At 39.8% G+C, this 19,507-nt stretch overlaps 3 protein-coding genes across 9 annotated transcripts in view; 2 read left to right on the top strand and 1 right to left on the bottom strand.

Moving 5' to 3' along the window:
• Positions 1-1,723, top strand: part of SHLD2 (shieldin complex subunit 2) — a 29,811-nt gene extending 28,088 nt beyond the window's left edge. For all 7 annotated transcript variants that reach the window (XM_039554433.1, XM_019286626.3, XM_010400855.4 and 4 more), the window contains 2 exons: positions 575-690; positions 1,272-1,723. In XM_039554433.1, coding sequence (XP_039410367.1) covers positions 575-690; positions 1,272-1,444 — 289 coding nt within the window. In that variant the 3' untranslated portion in view covers positions 1,445-1,723. The remainder of the gene's footprint in view (positions 1-574; positions 691-1,271) is intronic.
• A 1,225-nt stretch (positions 1,724-2,948) lies between these two features.
• GPRIN2 (G protein regulated inducer of neurite outgrowth 2) overlaps positions 2,949-19,507 on the top strand; it is a 43,197-nt gene continuing 26,638 nt past the window's right edge. The window contains exons 1-2 of the mRNA XM_019286628.3: positions 2,949-3,529; positions 9,084-9,208. The gene's annotated coding sequence lies outside the window, so the exon portion shown is untranslated. The remainder of the gene's footprint in view (positions 3,530-9,083; positions 9,209-19,507) is intronic.
• Positions 3,848-13,418, bottom strand: LOC104690194 (synaptotagmin-15). The gene is made up of 8 exons (XM_039554434.1): positions 13,155-13,418; positions 9,808-10,006; positions 8,999-9,141; positions 8,174-8,469; positions 7,187-7,357; positions 6,552-6,672; positions 5,327-5,506; positions 3,848-4,233 (listed from the first exon to the last, which is right to left on the bottom strand). The coding sequence occupies exons 1-8, from the start codon at positions 13,387-13,389 to the stop codon at positions 4,097-4,099; spliced, it is 1,482 nt and encodes a 493-aa protein (XP_039410368.1). The 5' UTR covers positions 13,390-13,418; the 3' UTR covers positions 3,848-4,096.

Genomic DNA, 19,507 nt, shown 5'->3' with positions numbered 1-19,507 from the left:
AGCATGTGAACACATCTAGATGTAGAACTTACATGCCCAGCTTTTTCAGAGAAAAGTATTTCATTTTTGCACTGAAATTTTCCTCTGATTAGTTTGGAGTATTTCCAAGGAGGGATTTTTATTTGTTCAGTGGTTTGTGGAAACATTTGGTATTTGTTATAGTACAAGAGATATACCTTGGTATTATGTGGCTATAAAGTGATTTGTTAGGCTAGATAATATTGAGTGATGCTGATACAGATGGTACAATTCCAAGTGATGCACCTAAGCTTATCTCCCTACTTTGCATTCCCACCACCTCCCTGGTAGTGGGATCCCTGACCATCCTAACAATTAAACAATGAAAAATTTCCTTCTAATGTCTAATCTGAGTCTCCTGTCTCAGTTTAAGGCCATTTCCTTACGTATTCCTCAAACTGATTCCAATGCTATAGATTTGACAGATGAGTCATTTTTCTATTTCTTGGTATTATGTTGCAGAGTAAGATTAATCTATAGTGCTTTCAAAAATTTTGCTTCAATAGGAAACAAAACATAGCAGGTAACTTTCATGAAACTTTGTTTTCTCATCTAGACCTGCTTTGATGACAGTAGAAGATGAAGGATATGAAATTTATGTTCATGTGGTGTCTGAGTTGATGGAAAAAATCTTCCTCAATATTCCTGCAGACTGGCTGAAGAGATTAGTAGGTACTGTTTCATGAATTACTTGTCCTAGAAACAGGCAGCGAAGTTCACAATGGAAGCAAAATTTTTAATCATTGACAATTTAAAAAAACCCTAAACAACCAACATCAAAGAATATTTCAGTGGCTGTCTGACAAACTCAGAGTTTCAGAGGAGAGGTTGCAACAACAGGAGGTGAGATGGTGTGAATGCCTATTACATAACTAAATTGTTGTAGTTATATACCTAAATATTCGATAACTAAATGGATTCCTTATGTGCAAAATAGAATCTCTCAGGAGCTTTTGGAACTGGCATGTTTTTGTGCTGTGAAATACTGGGCTGTGTTTCAGACAAGCTTCACTTGATACATCCTGTTTGACTTGAGAGGTGTTTTATGTGATTCACAGGTGTTAACAGTTTCATGAGAAACAGGCTCAGCTCGTTGGTTTTTTTTAAAAGTAATTAAAAATAAAAGCTAATTTTCTATTCAGATGTTGAACTACACTTCCAGTAATTCAGTGGAGCTTGTGTGGAGGTAGAACTTGAATGTTAGGTGCTCTTGTGAACATCAAGTGTAAATTGAATTGTTCTGTGTTTTGCAGTGCCCTCTTCAGATATAACCTACAGCACAATAGTAGCAGATCTGTGTCATTCACTGCTGGCAGATACAGAAGCATCCTATTTGCTGGAAATCAGAAGCCACTTCGTGCTAGATGAGAACAGCTATCCTTTGCAAAAGGATTTCCATCTGCTAAATTTTCATCCTGATCTGTGAGCTCTGCACTAACTGAGTAACAAAGACCATAAGGACACACAGATGGGAAGCAGAAGAAAAATGACTTAGCTGAAGGAAGCAAATCTCTTAAAAAAACGAAAATAAAGGATTTTGGTTTTAACTTACAAAAAAGCAAAACCATCAAAAGGACTGGTATGGAATATCTGCTGGTAGTGTATACTGCTGGAGTAATACTGATGAATTTTCATAAAGTATATTTTTATACATGTATTTTTATGTTAATAATTATGTTAATAAACTCCAACAATTTCTTCAGTATCTGTTTTCCTTTTTCTCCTCAGAAAAATTCACTACTATTGAGAGACTTAATTTTCCTCAGACCTGGCAGATTAGAGGAAGACAGACAGAATTCAGTAATACTTTAGTTACATGATTTTTGTTTGATTTATCCCATATGCTATCTGTAGCTTGGTCTTTTTGTTTTGCTGTTGTGGTTGCTTTCCTTCTTTTAACAGCAGAATTTTTGCCATTTACCCTCAGCAATTTTGCTGCTGTTCTTTTCTCCTGTAAAACAGAACTGTCTTGTAATCATTCCTCCTCCTTCAGCTCAAGGCAAGTCTCAAGCACAAGATCAGATGGATGTTATATAAAAGGTGATAGGTAAAAACATTTGCTCCATTATATGATAGTTAAAACCACTGTATTAGAACTCCTTATTTGATGATGTTTCTCACTTTGAAATAGCTCTTGTTCAGGAAGAGTCAAAAAGGGCCTTTGTCATATGCTTCACTTGGGTGACCATGAGTACAAATACGTTGGTAAGTGCACTAGAATATGTTTCTTCACAAGTTAGCTGAAATTATTGAACACACAAGGTGGAAGTATTGCTAGTTGAATGTATAAGAAGAAAAGAGGACCATACTGTACATAAGTCAGACAGGTGACTTCCCACTTCAGAGGTATTTGTTAACAGACACTGTTCATTACGTGCATCTTCCTGCACAACCTCATAAACCAACTGTCTGAAACACTTCTAACAGCTTACTTTTAAGATCTTTATTGTATGATATAAGTCATAAAGAACAAAATTTATTTGGTAAAATTATTTTATTCTAGTAATATGTAAACTGTATAATAACTGTGTAGTTTTTTTTCCCAGAGCAAACATGATAACTCTGCTTATCACATTGGTTTGCAGTAGTTTTGTGGTACTGAAATTTGAATACAGCTCTTGGGGGTTTAGGGTGCTGGTATTACTCCTTTAGCAAAGATATAATGAGGGTTGAATACTTTGTAAAATTCAGTTCAATGTAATGAGTTTAGGTTCATCTTGTATCCGGTGGTGCAATTAGCAAGACAGACTGAGGGCACCATGTAACATATCAGATGGTGGATCAGGGAAGTCTGTTACCTCACAATTCCTGTGGTATCATTCGTAACATTTCCTTTAGGTAATAACAATATTGTAAAAATGGAAAGTGGTTTCATCTCCCCAGAGAAGCCTAATATTTTTAAGATATTGAGTTAATTAATACTGTGTCCTGTTTGAAAGGAAGTTGGTTTGATTTCAGCTGTAGAGGTTATGGTCCTCTTGAAACGTCGTGCAAAATGTTTTGCTGCAGTAGTCTGTGTGTCTGGTTTATGACTGTACAGTGTGAAGGGTACAGAGCTCAGGTCCCCAGTGAACAATCAAGAAGAGAAGAATGTCCTATTTTGTTTTGATTAAGAATAACTGCTCTGAACTATTTTATAGAGCAGTAATTTACTTAATGAAGAAGATTCTACTACTGAAGCAGACACATGCCCAGGGGGCTTAAGCTAATCGGATTTTCAGTGTAAGAATGGTCATACTAGGTCATACCCAAGGCTCTTGTAATCAATGCTCTGTCTCCAGCAGAGATGTGGTTAGAGAGAAATATATAAGGACAGAACCTCCTCTTACTGTCTCAGAGTATTCCAGTACTCCAGTACTGGAATAGCCTCCAGTCACTTGTGACTCCATGACTTCTCTGCTTGTTCCTTAGTGTCAACACAAAGTGCTGTTGTTGGGGTCAGCTGAAAACACTGAACTGAGTTACTGCAGGAAATAACACCGTGCTGAGGGATGTGAACAGCTGCTTCTAGGTATGTGGCCAGTAAACAGTTCCTTCACCCTTCCTGTTCAAAAGAGGCTTTAAATATAATGCTGCTATTTTAAATAAGTTCTACATGTGTCAGTCAGTATCTTTTGGGCTTTGTCTGTTTTGGCATGCTCACTGGGCTTCTCTCAGCTTTGATGAAGCCGTTGTGGTGATGCGGTGCAGTGGACAGATAGGCCTGCTGTCATCACTGGCAATTCTTTGGTCATTTTGGGCTCTATCTACATGACACGTGATCATTTGTGCCCAGAACTCATGACTAGGAAGCGGAATTTACTAGTCAAAATAACCAATACTATGAGAGCATGGTTGGCTTGCTGTTTTATTTACTGTGCTGTGTGTTAATTTAATTGAACATATATTTCGAATAGAGGAAAGAGAGAGTTCCAGCCTACCAGGGGCCAAATCTTTTATTTGTGTTTGGTCTAGGAAATAATGTATTTTATCCTTTTCTACTTAGGGTACAAACTCTTAGCAAATATTTTTGTACCCTTTAGGTGAGAAAGATAGTAAGAGCTTTTCCATGTGAAGGTTGGTGGTTTCTCAGTGCTGTTCATGTGCTGTGGCAGAGAGCATGCCATCGTTTAACCAGCTCCTTGGGCTTGCTGATCATCTCATTCCAGTGTTCCAGTTCCTTGCCACGGGTGTACATGAAAGGCCCAACTACTACTCGTCCCAGCAGAAGTGTTTCTGGGAAAAAAGAAAGCAGTTAGTGATGAACACCTGTGATGCTTCTCTGAAATCCTCGCCTAAATTAGAATATCAACCTATATTTCTCCAAGTAATGTCTGTTCTGAAAGTTATTTTTAAACCAAAATATTCATCAAGGAAATGACTCTGGATTTCAGGTTCTGTAGCTTCTACCTGCTAAGGTTCAGCATTGAAAGGTACTGCAGTAAGTGGGTATTTACTCAATGCAGGCCTGTCGTTTTGCCTGCAGTTAAACAAAAATATGTTCAAGGCACAAATATCTGTATGTGCCCTGCCCCTTTACCTCAGGTTTACTGTGGAAGTGTGCCCTAATTTTGGGTTGCATCAGCAACCTCAGTAGGATTCATATGATGCTGTGACTTGGGAAAAAATGAACGCAGTTACTGAGACAGCTGGGAGCTGTAATGTGGGTTGCCACTGACCCCCCTCTGCCAAGGAGCAGATTGTTTCTTCATGTCTGGACTTTTCAGCTATGAATGGGGAAAATTACTGAGATCATATTTGTACTGCAGGGAAGATGTTTTTCTTCTGACCACTGTAAATATTGAATTCTGATTTGCTTCTCTAAGCAGAATTCCTTAATGGATTCTCTAACAATTAGTAAGAGGCCTCAAGCATGAGGTTTTCTGCCAGGGAATGGGGATGTTTGCTAATCTCTCTTTCTTCTTTGTCACTGCTTGAACTGCTGAGAGAATTAAAATCCCTATTCCTCTTTTAAATTTGCTTAGAAAGAGTGAGTGGCCACAAAATTTTGGAGGTTGTGTTCATATAAGCTTGTCTTAATAGGATACTGGAATGAAACAAAAGCACAGCACCTTATACTGACATTGATTAGTCTACAGGGATTTTTATTCACGTCTTCCATGAAATTTATCTTTAGCCTCTAAAAGAGAGACATATGCTTAACTCAAGTAAGTTGTTCTGCTTTTAAAGAGACAGCTTTTGTAATACCCCAGCACTATTATATGTTTTATGATTATTGCTGAAAAGGAATTAGTTCCTCTCAGGTTTAAACATATCTCAGATATGTAAGAGATTTGACACCTTGACTGTAATAATTTATGTAACTTACTTTCTCCTTTGTTACTCTGGAGCACAGATAGACTCAGGCTTGCTGTATCCAGCTCTGTCTGATCTGCCTTGAAACTGAAGGTTTCATTGTACACAGGATTGGGAGTTCCCAGAAGAACTGCTGTCTTTTTGCTTTTGATGAATTTATTATGGTTCATTAGTGAGACTTTGACATACACACCTTGGAGAAAAAGAAATTCAAGAAGAAAAGACCTCTTTAAGAGGCAGTTGGGAGACAGCTTAAGGAATTTCTTCCTTTCAGGAGTCAGTATCAAGTATAAAATCAGATTGTGAGAGATCCATGGAACACACATGCCAGCATAACATGAAGCAGGGAGTACGCAAAGTACTGAGGGTGCAGTTTTGCAATGCGCTTTCCAATTTAAGTGCTGTTAAAATAAGCAGCCTTATTCTTACCCTGCATCCTTGATCTTACATTTCTGTGCTTTCCCTTCATCTGATGGAGGCTTTTTTGAAGGCTTAATTTATTCCATCAAAAAGACTTCATAGTTGATGAGCGTATATAGAGGACTAAATCTCTTTTCTTTTTAAATGGTAGGTGTATTTTGCATTTATATTGTTTAGCTTCAAAGCCCTGCAAGAAATCACTACAGACTGAAATACAAGTTGATTCTTCCATCTGTTTTTGCTTTGAGTGTTTAGATTTTAAACAGCATTTTGAGGTAAACTCTGAGTCCAAGGACACATGAGTATGATATACCAGAAAAAGCCCTCTGCACTAAGGGAGAAAATTGTGACTCCATGCCATGGTCCTTTGAACAATAGCCAGGCTGTCCTAAAATAGGATTTTTTTTTTCCCAACTCAGTTTTTCCCAGGACAGCTGTTCAGCATAAGTGGTTGTCCTGCAGCTGTTACCTCTGGGAATTGGACTTGAGGCAACTGTTAATGTCAATATCCCCTGAAATGCTGCCTTCTCTGGACTGTGTGCAGCAAAAGGATGTTACTCACTGTACTATAACAGGAGATAAATGTTGCCACTGATTGCCACAGGACAAACCATTTATTATGAAACAAACCCCAAACATAGCAGAACTAAGCTATCAAAATCTAATTGCCCCAGGGCAAAATCTGGCTTGTTTCCACTCAAATCACCAGGATGTTAATATGTTCCTGTCAGAGTCTCACAGCACAAGCCTGGGTGGACAGATGAGGAAGGAGCAAATAGGAATTGTGGAGCTGATAGCAGGGAGGAAATCCCACTTACCAACAGCAGGGCTTTCCTCCTGGAGCTTTAATCCCCTTGCCCTCAGAACCACCACAGTGAGACGGCCCAGGTAGTCATTGTAGCTCAGGGAGAACTGGATATCACCATACTCTGAAGGAGGCTTTGGAAGTAGAACACCACATGTCAGATATATCTGAGAAACTCTCTTGTCACATGGACAAATGGGGAGAAAAATCGTTTTTCATATTAATGGTTTCTGTCACACTAAGGCATGTGGGTGAATTGTAATGGCTTTAGTTATGCTGTTGTAACATTTGATGGAACTGATTAATCAGCCTTCCTAAGCCTCAGAATTACTCTTTCCCAGGTGGTATCTATTTCCTTGCCTCTTCAGCCTTTTTCTGCTCTTAGTAATTCAAAAGAGAAGCAAATAACAAAACTTCTTATGTAACTACCTCCTAATTCGTGTGACTTTTTCCAAGCAGCTGGGTAATCCCTTTACAACAGCTATGGATCTGCAGGTTGGTAAGATGGGAATTTTGGTTCCAAATGTTTATAAAGTACTTTTGCATTTTAAGTACTTGGTAGAACATACTTGTACTTCAGCTATATCCTTCCAATGCTTGTAAAGATGACAGAAGTTCCACAGTGCCAAGCAGCCTGGGGTCACATACCTCCAAGTTTTCTTTCTCCAGATCTCTCCATATGACTAGTTTGTTGTCCTCAGTTAATGCTTCATTTTTTAGTGGGAATATAACTTGGCCTAGGAGATGATGCTTCTTCTGTTTATCAACATGATAAACCAAAAACTTAAGTGTCCTTTGTAGCAACATTTTACTGGAAACCTGTACAGGAAAAGGAAGAATATAATAATAATTTTAAAACATCTGACACTTTTCTGCTCTAGCATGACTTCAAAGGAAATATTTTTCAAAGTGTTTTAAGTGTAGGTGGAGATTTCCTTTAATTATTTGAAGTCTACTTTTTAAATTTGCCTTAAGTTTTAGCTATGCAGAAGTCAAGATCCAAGCTAAAATACTATGAGTTCATTTGAAAGCTGTGAAGTTCATTGGTGGTTTTTCAGCTCACATGGATCTAGTGCTATGTGATGTGTTCACTTTCACACACAAACGTTTAGAATCTGTAAACATTTTTTCAGTTGTCTGAAATACAACCTTTTTTTTTGTTTTAAAGCTTTTGTCTTGTGATGTGTGCTAAAAGCCTCTTAGCATGGGAAGCCAAGCTTTACAGTACTATACAAATAGCAGCCCAGACATACCTCCCAAGTTCTGCTGTCTAGCCTGCTTGCACAGCAAAGATACTGAAAGCTGTGAAAGCATTAGATCAGTATTGGCTCCATCCGGACTTCAAGAACTGCTGGGCAGAACTGTTCAGCTGTAGTTCAAACTGGAGCTTTCGTTATTCCCAGGGCAAGTTTTGGAATCCTTAACTTTGGTTCAAACCAGAGTAAGATCAGTTCTGGAGCCATACATTTCTGTAGCCCTGGATCTCCAGAAGCCCCAGAAAAAATCCTGTCTCTGATGGAAACAACTTCTATCTTGGTAAAAGCATTGTGAACACTAATTTTCTACAAACAGGTACTGTAGTTTGACAAGTTAATATTTGCAAATAAAAATCTGCCTCATCAAAAGGGAAAGTACCTGGAAAACAAAGTTTTCATCAAACTGCGGGTTAAGAGTTTTACGTTTTGTTTTGGACTGCAGGTAGCTTCTTTCATCAGGTAGCAGGTAGATTTTCACAAATGGACTACAGGAATCAGCAGGAGGCTGCAGCTTCCTGACTTTGATCAAGGAGACGAGGAGCCTTTCTGACTCTTGCTCGTATTCTATGGAGAACCAGAGGCGGCCAATGTTGCCATCAGGAAAATCTGTTTCACTTTTGTCTTCAGGAAATTTGTACAGGTCTGGGTTAATGGTCCCTACAACATAAGCTCCAGCTTCAAGAAAAGACAAAACAAGCACCCTCAGATTAGTCTCAAGAAGCATTGCTGGCATTTTTATAACCACTCCTGTATTAGGGCAAATCAGATTAATCTCTTTATTAACAATCAATTTTTTGTAAGAATTTCATGTTTTATTTCTTTTTCCCTCAACTTTGGGGGAGTAATTGTAGGCTGCACCACTTTTCTTTCTCTCATTTCTGTGATTGTACCTTGTTAGTTCTAGCTATTTGTTGTTGCAGTCTGCAACTGGTGATTCTGCTGTTTCTGGGGTCAGCAGACACTTCCTGGCCTTTACAAAACATGGGAGTAGAGATTGCTTTGTCTGCCAAGGTACAGCACTGGGACCAAAATGACTATATTCTCGTCCAATTCTTATATATAAAAAACAAAAATGCAGAGAGCATTTAGGGCTTGTGCTGTGGAATGCTATGTCTGGTGTGCCCCCAAGAAATATGTTCATAATAATAAAGCCACCCTTTAAAGGAATACCCTTAAAGATAGTCCCATTTTTGCAATGCCATACCCAAAGAATGAAATGATGACCGTGCCCCAGGCTGAGGGGTCATGTAGGGGTCACTGTCTTCCTGAACCTGTTCTTCATTTTTCAGGTGAATCCAATCTCGCCCATGCAGTGTTGGTGGAATGATAAATGGAACACTTCTGGATCTGCTCAAGACAACAGCACCTATTGACTCTTCTGGTTTAAATGTGGAAACCAAACTTGGTAACAGTAGTAAGTTTACTGTTCTTATGTCACAATGTAAAAATTCTACAGACATGCAAAGGTAAAAATGTTAAATATCCATTGTTTTGCAATTGATTTTATTTGTTTAATGCATAAAAATCCAGTGAGGTACATTAGATCTTAATTCTTCTGACAGATTCTTCTCTTTCCCCCTTTCCTTCCCTTTAGAATTTATCCTTCAGAGGAAATGAGGGATTAACTGCAGCTGCTTGTTTTAGAGCCCAGACCCCCTGCAATGACTAATTCTCTAAGAGTCTCCTTCCTGAAGTCCTATTGTTTTTGTTATTAGACTAGAAATTACTCTGGAACATAGTCTGGGTTTGTCTAAATAACAGGTAAAGCTATCCATGCACCAATCACACTTGAATATATTCTCTCTTTTAAATAAATCGGAATTAATCATCACTTTCCTAGTTAGATTCTCAGTTTCCTAAAGGAACAAAACAGAACATGACTAATGTTTTCATATAATGTAGGGATCTTTATTTCTGTACATGCATATGTTTAGATCACCCCCTCATCTGGGATTTGACAAGTTGAAATAAGTTACATAGTGTATGCTTTAAAAACAAAATGAAAATAAGTACCTTGTGCTTTTTGGTTGAATTTCAGAATTTGCCTGACCCTGAAAAATGGCATCTGCATTTGTTGTTTTGACAGGATTGATGAGCTTTTTGTAAGAAAAGAGGCGGCAAAATTTTTTCCAGAGCAGATATGCAGTTATTCCAAGGAGAACAAATAAAAGGATCCCTCCTATTACACCTCCAGCCACAGCAACTGCTTGTTCTGTTCAAACATAAAAGCACATAAAACATCATAGGAAGATCAAAGTTAAGTATGCATTGGGTGTAGACAGGAATATTAAAGCTAACAAATGCATTCCAAAATGGTTTTTAAAAGAAGCATTCAGCTCATGTGCACATCTTTGTTTAGTTATAGCATGGTGCAACACCTAAGGACGTGTGACAATGGCAGTAACAGATCACAGTGTTCAGATGCGCTGGCAGTTATTGCAGTGTAAGAGACTACAGACATGAAAAAACCCCAAACTCCAAAGAATTGTTCAGGCTCTTTTTTTTGCATTAGCATTTACTGTAGCATGGCATAAGTGCTAGAGCTTGCATAACAGAAGAAAAAGAGAACCCAGGAGCACCTAATATGAAAGGTACCATTATTTTGGTTTGGTTTGCTCTTCCAACTATTCATCTATGTTGAATTGAATCTAGACCCTGGCACAAGGAACAAAGTAAAGCTATGGGTTGTTTTCTTTCTGAGGATGCATGTGTTTCCTGATCTGTGAAGTCAAAGTATCCATTAAACAGTTTCCTGGATCGTGAGTACTTAATGTACAACCAAATCTTGTATAATTACTGTGAACAAGCCAAAACCCAAATAAAACTTAATAAATGTGTTTAATATGAATATGAGAAATTCTGTTGTGAGAATTTCTCATTAGACCAAGGGTAGACAACTGATAAGGGGCTCAGTTCATTGCTTTCACATGTTTGCTGAGAATGCTGGAGTGCAAGGCTGCAAAGATTATTTTGCTCTGTACCTTATACCCAGCCTGCCTTGTCCTACCACTAAGCTAGTACTGGTGCATTGAGTTGTGACTACCAGAATATCCTCTGTCTGAAAATGAGCCTAAACTCCAGAATTATCTTCCACTCTGTAGCCATGGGAGGCAGCTCAGGATCAGCTGAGTACTGGGTGCTGACTGTTCTCAAGGTCTCCTGAAACTGAAGTAGCTAAGTGACCTGGGATTTTCTCACAACTGGTATTGACTTTTTTCCTCTTCTCTGCTTTTAGATAGAGTTAACTGTGATTATGCTTTATTCCTTTTTCTTTTTATCTGTCTGTGCTTAGTAGGTACCTTGCAGTTAGCCATCTCTAGGCAATGGTACAAGTAAATAAAGACAATACAAGCACAAAATAATCAGTCAACACTAGTGATAGTTTTGAATAATTCAAAACTAATTTCATGTGATTTAATTTATTGATTAGAGCTATAAAGAGTGTGGGAGGTGAGTTGAAAATACATGTATTGCCGATCTTTTTCAGTGTTGCACTATTACAGTGCCATGAAATGTCCTTCAGCTACAGAACACTTAAGTAATTACCTTGTGCTGTAAAATTAACCTGGCCATAGTGCCTCAAAGGCCTTAATCTGATCCTGACTCATTTTCCTGCTTTTGGTAGAGTCAGCAGAGCCAAGCTGGTTTTGCGGCTCGCCTCCAGGTGTGTTGCCCTAGCCCTCTGCAGGAATTGGCTGGCTGCTTCCCTGAGTCACATAATCACTCCTGTTGCCCGGCACTAGCACGGAGCAGCCACCCTGCTCACGGCTGTACCACAGCAACAGCACTCTGCTGTCCTTGCAACTGGTAGGTCCCAGCATTTAGCCAGACTATTAGTACAATCCTTATTCCGAGGAACAGGAAACAAGCACCTATTTGGTATGGGTTAGTATCAATACAGAGACAAGTCTGATTGTGCCATGTGGGTAAATTGGTTTTCCTTGATTAGAATGCACGGTATGAGGAAATGCATATGAGCATGGGAATTTTTTGTGTTTGTTCCTTTTAGTTTTGTAGGCCATGCTCAAATACATCTTCAGTCAGACTGACATTTTATTGCATCTCAGAAGGCCAGATGCATAAAAAATGCTTTAGTTTAATGCCCATAGTAGAAACTAATGGTTTCCTTCATGTAGGTGCACTATAAAAAGCACAAACGTCTATACAGCTGGTAGTTTTACTGTCTGACATAAGTATCTGAAAGGTTATTTCGAGCAAGCTCAACAGGTCTTTGTTTAACTTGTCCTCTTCATTCACAAGTCTTTGATGCTCTCACCAGCAGTCCTGTATTCCCCTATAGCCAGTTTGTCACCATTTATCGTTAAGGACAGTAAGATGAGGAGTGATTTGATTTTGGAGTAAGAGAATGAGTTTCCAGTCTCTTTGTTAATGAGCTTATATGTACTGAATTTGTTCACTGCAGAATGATGTTAAGTATTTATGACACACCCCATAGCCATTGACTCAAATTCTGGGGTTTTTATAACTTTACATCGTTGTAGATATGAGGTAAAGTTTTACTCATTTCAGTAAAGTTACCTGTAATTTAATGACAGTAAGGAGAATTTGGCTCGCCTTTAGACCATCTTATCTGATTAGATCAGGAACAGAACCAGTGGCTTAGGGCACGATGCAGCACTAGTCACAAAATAGACCACTGAGGTAAGTTGAATCCATTGTGTGCAGGGAGAAAATATGTATCTTTATAAATAACTACCTGTCGTCATGAGGAATTGATGTATTGTATCCTGCCGTGGTACAGGATCACGGCAGCAGGAGATGAAGTTGGATCACTTCATCCCCCCCCACCTGAGCCGGGGGACTGTCTCCTGTTGATAGGTACCAGGTTTATCCTAGCACAGAAGAGGTGTTGACAGGCATCCTCTGTCTCCTCTGGGATTACATCCCTTTTTGCTTACTGTCTGATTAATATGCTTTAAATAAGCTTTACTTAAATTTTGCAGTAAGCCTTTTGGAGTTACGAGCAGCCCGTTCTCCCCCAAGAGTTTTAATCCCTATACAAAGCCACAGTCTAAGCACATGTACAGTGTAAACTAAATAATCGGGGGGAGGGAGGCGGCTAGACTCCTCATCTGGAGCCTGTCTCCAGAGCCGAGCTCTCCTCTGCCAGGCGCTCCGGGCGCTGCCTGCCAGCCCTGCAGTTCCCGGCCGCCTCTTCCCTCGCCGGCTCCGGAGGGAGGCCGGGCAGGTGCCCAGGGACAGGTTTGAGCTGATGCTTTGCGGAGCCTTCCCCAGCGCCAGCGGGGCGGCTGCAGGTGCCCGGCCGGGCGCTGCGGGACGAGCCGGGCACCCCTTCCCTCGCTCGCTCGCTCCCTCCCTGCGCGCCCCCCGGCACTTACCGGGCATGGGTGCCGCTGCTCCTGGGGCCCGGGGCGAGTGCTCGCCGCCGCCGTGTCCGAGCGCGGCAGCCCCTCCCCGGCCCGCCCCCGCCGCCCCGCGGGTCGCACGAGGCTGCGAGCAGGCGTTCAGAGAGAGGCATCTCTGGCGCCTGTCGGGAGAAAAGCAAAGGGACCCGTTCGGGAAAGATTCCGCGAGCCCCGGGCCCCCCGAGCCCGGCCGGCGAGGGACAGACATTGCCGAACTTCTGCGGAGGGAGGGCTGGAATCGGGCGGGGAGGTGGCCGTTTTGCTGCATAAATCTTCTGTCAGCCCTAAAAAAACACCTGTGCGACACTGACTGTGGGAGAGAACTCCAAAAACTACAGTTATGCTCAAAAAAGACTTCGGTATTAGTACCTTAATTCTGATTATTCGTGTGGGCAAGAAAGTAGCATACATTTCTTTTATACCTTTAACAAAATATGTCAGCACAAAGGATCACATATCTCCTTAGACATTGCAATTATAGCCTTTCCTATTTGTATTTATGAACGTAATGATCTTTAATCTCTGAAGTGTATAATAAATACAACCAAACAGATCTTACTCATGCATAGTCCGGAGACAAAGTATTTGCCATCACTTCTTGTCCGCTAATGCTTCTTTCACAGCCAGTATGACAAGAACCTATACCTTAAATTTAACAGCTGTTTGTATTAAATGTTCTCTTCACAACTGTTGCGTGTGTAGTGCTTAGTGTTGTTTACTCTAAAGGCCAAAGATGTGCATAGGAATTAAAACCAGTAGGACCCTAATGAAATATTCTCTGTTCCTGTGGAATCTTAGAATTATTTTCATTGCATTTAAAATGTTCTGCCGTAAATGTAGCATGGTTACACTTTTTCTATTAATTTTTGAGTCCTCTGGAAGAAGAAGTATTTAGATCATTTTTACTCTAAAAAGAAAAAGCTCCATATATTTTAGTTTAATGCTTGTAAGATAGTTAATTATTAAATAAATGTTCCACAGTCAGGGCTTTTACTGCTCTTATTTCTCCATTGAATTAGTGCAAACACTGAAGTAGAGGTTTTTTGCTCAGCAGTTTTGCACTTGTCAGGATAATGTCTATAAGCAAGTCTGAGGCAACCAATAGTTTTGAGTTGTGTGGCAAGACAACAACTATCTGCTTTTTCTTGCAGTGTTCTCACTTGAGCTCACTTTTATGGCTGTGTGAGGAATGCTGCAGTTGCTTTAAATGTGTGATTGCTTTCCAGAACACTGTTGAACAGTAAAGTGATCCGTGCTAGATGCACAGTCTCCCATAGAGGCTGTGCTGCTTGTGTGGAGGTGTGGGAAGTTGGACATCTGGGAAGCAGTACCCAGTAACCATCTGCTGATTCAGCTCCTGTTTCGGTGAGCCAGTGGATGGGACAGCATGACCTGGAGGGGCAGATCTCGCTCTCTCCAAGTTCCTGTGGAAGGGTTAATGGCAAACCTGTCGAGCAGGGAGCTTTAATTTTGCTTCTCTGCTCTACTATGAAGTTCCTGCTTCCAGTCCTTCTGTGCTGAGTTCTTGCAACAGCTGGAAATCAGAATAAATACAGGACACAAAACACAGCTATACCCTCCTTTATCTCTGGTTACTAGCCTCCTTCCTAGCCTAAATCCCTGGAACATTTGAGGGTTTAATGTTTTGTGGACCTAGATATTGTACTATAAATGTTCTATGTTTCTGGTGCATATTTTGTAACATTTTTCAGTGTCCCTATCCAGGGATATCTTACAGTAAAACCTTGAGCTTTAAAAGACCACTTAAAAATTCTGTCACAAAACAATTTTCTAAAGTGTGTTATCTTAAAAACAGTGATGTCACATTGCTCATTTGACACCTATCTAAGTAACAGCAAATAATTTATCATATATTCATGTAATTTCCACTAGACTGGGTAAAATTCAATGTATGTCTTTTTAAAATTGGATATCTTTAAAAAAATCTGTGAAATATTTGCTTGAAATATAAATCCTTTTTTACAATTCTGGTTTACAATTAATTTGATTGCATGTAATTACTTAATGCTCTTTGTAGGAACATCCCTTGATAAAGGATAGAAAAGTACTTAAAGAAGATATAGCTGTAGGATCACAAGCATCAATACGTCTTTAGAAAGATAAGTAATTATAGCATCATTTTACTCTGAGGTCTAACCCCTACTGTAATATATTAATAATCTTAAAGTTTTAACAGATTCCTTTCAATAAAAAGGTTTTCTTTTTTTTTTTAAATCACATTTTGCAGCCCTAGAATGATCTTTAAATCCAGCCATTTCAAGTTGTTCTGCCTTCACACCCCCCTCTCGTGTTTGGGAATTTTGACTTTGATGTTGGTGGTACTTTCATCTGTAATGGCATTGAGAAAGGGGTAAACTTCTTTTTTCCAATTCAATGTGAACTAATGTTATTGAGAGTGGTGAATTATTCAGGAACAATAGATTAGGGTCTGCAGGGAGCATTGATGGGCACCCTGACTACAACAAATAGATTACATTGAAAAGTGTAATTGCAAATGGCAGAAATAATGAGTACTTAGAATTTCTATAGTGCTTTTCATTTCCAGGCAATCATTTCCTGATTTCTATACCAGCATTAATTACTGGTAGTTAACCATCACAAAACCTTTTTGAAATAATAGTTATTGTTATCCTTATTTTATAGATTGTTTAATAACTGGAGGCCCTCCAGATCCACACTTGTGTAACTGAGATAAGAATTTCTCCCACAGTCTACTGTTGGCCTTGGTCTGACACCCAGTTTTTGGCTTTAGCAGGCTATGGATAATTGACTGTTTCAGAAAAGAATGTGAGAAAGAAAGATCTACTCTGTTACGAAATACCCTTTGGATCCATTCTAGGAGTTATTTGTTAGTTTCCTTTCCAAAGAAAAGATGAGAATGGGAGAGGAAGTGCATCCAGAAGAGAACGAGTTCCACAACTGTTTTCTCTCAGCTTGGCTGTTGATGGTTCTACACCTTCAAGCAGACTGCAATCAGGAACAGCTCTCCCAGTTATTTAACAGGTGTGAAATTGGGATAGAGACAGGGCAACATGGATAACAGGAAAAAAATCTTCAAAAGATGCCATGTTTGGTGCTTCTAGATGGGCATGGGGAGAAAGACAGCAAAAGAAGAAAGGGGAGGGGGGGAAATAGCATTAACCTAGTCATGGGGTTTGGATTCCTACTTTGGCATTTCATCTTAGCCCAGTAAAACTCCTGACACAGCAGCTAACCTTGACATTCTTCAGGGGGGGGCAGACAGAATGCTCTCTCTGGACCTGCAAAAATCTTCCACTGTTCCATCAGTTTCCTCATGGCACAGAACTGGTCAAGAGAGCCTCGGCCACATGTAAAACTCTTACGGCTTGCACAGAGCTGTGCAAGACAGATTTTTTTCCGGTGTTTTGATAGTTATCTTTTGCTAGGTATTTGAAATCCCTGACAGACACGAACATTTTCATGCCTTCTTAACAATTTTTTAGCACTCTTACAGAATATCTACTGATAGGAAAGCATCTGTAGGTAAAGTCTGCATGCCAGCACTTCTACAGGATTCAGAATGTGTGTCTCTTTTTACCTTTTCCTTTTGTGTTTAGTAAGCTTTAGCTGTTGGTGTTGCCTAATAACAGAATTTACACAGGCTGTAGCACCACCTCCTGTCCAAAGCTGGGCTTTGGTGCAAATAATAGAGCAAAGCAAAAAGGTCTCTTAAAGGTGACCTCTTTTTAATATATGAGGCAAAATGGGAAAACGTGAGCTTTTATTCCTTTCAAATGACTTTTCCTTCCTGTTTTATAATAGGAATTTCAAGTTTGCTTTTACTGGGACATGTTCTTATGGTTGCCGGGGTTTTTTTGCTAATGTAAATTGCGTTAAGAAACTTAGTAGCTGGCTATTGCTGTTTTAAGAAAATGAATAAAAAATGCTCCTTTTAAAATGACTTTATTAATAAACTCCAAGTTCAACGATAATATGCACAAGTCCTGCAGAGACTTTTGCAGAGAAAACTACTTGTGAAGCTCTGGCTTGCATGGCTTTAAAGCTTTTTGGAGCAGTATGTGGTGTTTTGTTCCAGTTTTGTACACCACCTGGCCCTGATAAGAGTAATCTAAACTCTGTAACTTTGGCAGGGCCTTGCAAGATTGTGTGTGTACACATGAAAAATGAACTGTTCACACAGCTGTAGTGAACAACAGAAGTTGCTCTAAGGCAAGACTAGTGTTTATTTTAGACAGCATTTCCTAAGCCTCACCCTCTCTGGGTGAGGGATAATGAATTTAGGCCAGACGTAATGTGAATAAGACAAATGGGGAGGGATTGTTGAGCAGGCAGGTGAATCCATAGACAGCAATCCATCTTTAGATTTGCAGGAAAGCACAAAATCATACATATGGCATGGCAATTACACCATGTGTAATACCGCCCTACTTGATACAGCCTTACGGATGCAAACTTTTAACTGAGAGCAAAAGGTGATGTTTCTTTTTGGAACCATGTACATCTGGAATCAGATACTGAAAGCTGAAGATCTGTTTGCTCTAACTCAAAGATGTTTCCACAGGCACGTGCACCTAATGCTGTTCTCAGTATAGCAACAACAGATTTATAGGTGTCATCCCATACAGTTTTGTGTTTAAAAAGAAATAAAAGTTGCTCAAAAGCCTGGGAAAGACTGACCTTAAGGAAGGCCTTAAGGGTCAAAGCTGTAAGAAAAAAAGAATTTAAAATGCTGAGTACAGGAAAAAAGGAGTAAACCTTTCATATAATTAAGTCGTTATTTCATGTGTGTAAGTGATGCCTTTGCCAAGTGGCCAGGAGGTGGCCAGCGGGCGCCATCCTGGGGCTGTCCCTGCTGGATTTCCTTGGCAAGGGGCCCCACAGGGCGGTGCTGGAATGTGACCGACCTCACTCGGACACAGCTTCTGGCTCTGCCAGAGTAAACAGTTCAGTATGACCAAGAATCCTCTGGGGCACCATCCCAGCTGTAAAGGAACTTAATAGAAAAAAGGCACTCTGCCCATTCTCACACTGCTTCTGCAAAAAGGAATAAGGAATGCCTGATCTGTTTACAGAATATTTATCTAGTACTGATAGTGTCCAGCATGCATCAGAAATACGTAATGATCTCTCCTTAATACACCCAATACGATGGGGTTTGGCTCCAAACACTTTTAGTTCCAGTTGGTATCAATCAGGTTTGGCCTGTGTATGAATCCTCAATACAAAGGGTTAGAAATTAAATCAAGTATAGGGTACTTGACAAGTGTCACATGGGCAACACTGGAACAGCTATGTGAACTATTTCAGTGGCAGCAAAAAACCCAAAAAACCAAAACCAACCAAACAAAAAAACAACCAAAAAAATCCCCAACCAACCAACCAACCAAAAAAAAAACTTCCACAACACAAAAAACTCAAAAAGGGTTGATCCTAACTTGAATCCTTTCAAAAATCTAGGTTAGAGCCTAGCCAGGAAGGGATGAAATAAGCTGATGTGGGCATGTTTTGTGTGGTAATCACTAGAGTTGTGACTGCTGCAGAAAGAATGCTGCACACTGTTCCTGTGGTTAGCTCTCCACTTAAAATAGATGTGAAAATGTTCTAGGGAATACAAGAAATATGAGAAGGATGAAAGTAAATCTTTCAAGCTAGGAAGAATCAGTGTCACTGACACAGATATTGTTGCCTTGCTTTACTCAGAAAAAAAAAAAAGTCTAAATGCTAGAAAGTGGTATTTTTTCTCTGTAGGAGTTAAGCAAACAATTTCTCTGCCTTTCCCAGCCTGGGGCTCAAATCATGCATTCTGTGATTGGAAATGCTAACCTGAAGGACACCTGAGCTTATTATATAACTTTATTTGTATGTATGGAGAATTACAGTGGCTTTGAGAAATTTAAGTGATACCTTTTTTCCCATTGCCAACATGATTTTTCCTTAAAGAGAATGAAAAAGATCTCTGACAACCTGTTTATTGGACAACAGGTTGGGAGAGAGTTAAAGGAGATTTTCTTTAGATTCCTGAGACCTATGAGTCAGTATGTCCATGAGCAAAGGTTACATAAACTAATAGATTAGAACAAGATTTAGTTGCATAAACACTGTTACTGCATTTCAATCTGTCACAGAGTCAAGCCTGCAGATTATTGCAGGCAGAGCTAGCCTGGGGCTTACAGTCCATCTTGCTGGACTGCCTCTGACACTGGATACATTTGAAATAGCATTGTTCTCTTGCTGTGGGGCTCCTCTGGAATCTAGGTCTTAGTGCTACAAGCCTTATTTGATATACAGTGCTCTTGCTCTCAGCTCCTGTCTGATTTGGGATG

The sequence above is a fragment of the Corvus cornix genome, chromosome 6 (genome assembly GCF_000738735.6).
Source record: "Corvus cornix cornix isolate S_Up_H32 chromosome 6, ASM73873v5, whole genome shotgun sequence".
Taxonomy (NCBI): Eukaryota; Metazoa; Chordata; class Aves; order Passeriformes; family Corvidae; genus Corvus; species Corvus cornix.
This window is presented reverse-complemented; position numbering and strand designations above follow the sequence as displayed.

Excerpts from the sequence above, each read along its gene's own strand:
- LOC104690194 (XM_039554434.1), bottom strand. The coding sequence starts at position 13,389 with ATGTCTGTCCCTCGCCGGCCGGGCTCGGGGGGCCCGGGGCTCGCGGAA. Across the intron at positions 7,358-8,173 it reads ATGAAAACTTTGTTTTCCAG|GTTTCCAGTAAAATGTTGCT; the intron begins GTACTTTCCCTT and ends TTTCCTGTACAG. Across the intron at positions 6,673-7,186 it reads TGGAGAAAGAAAACTTGGAG|CCTCCTTCAGAGTATGGTGA; the intron begins GTATGTGACCCC and ends CTACTTCCAAAG.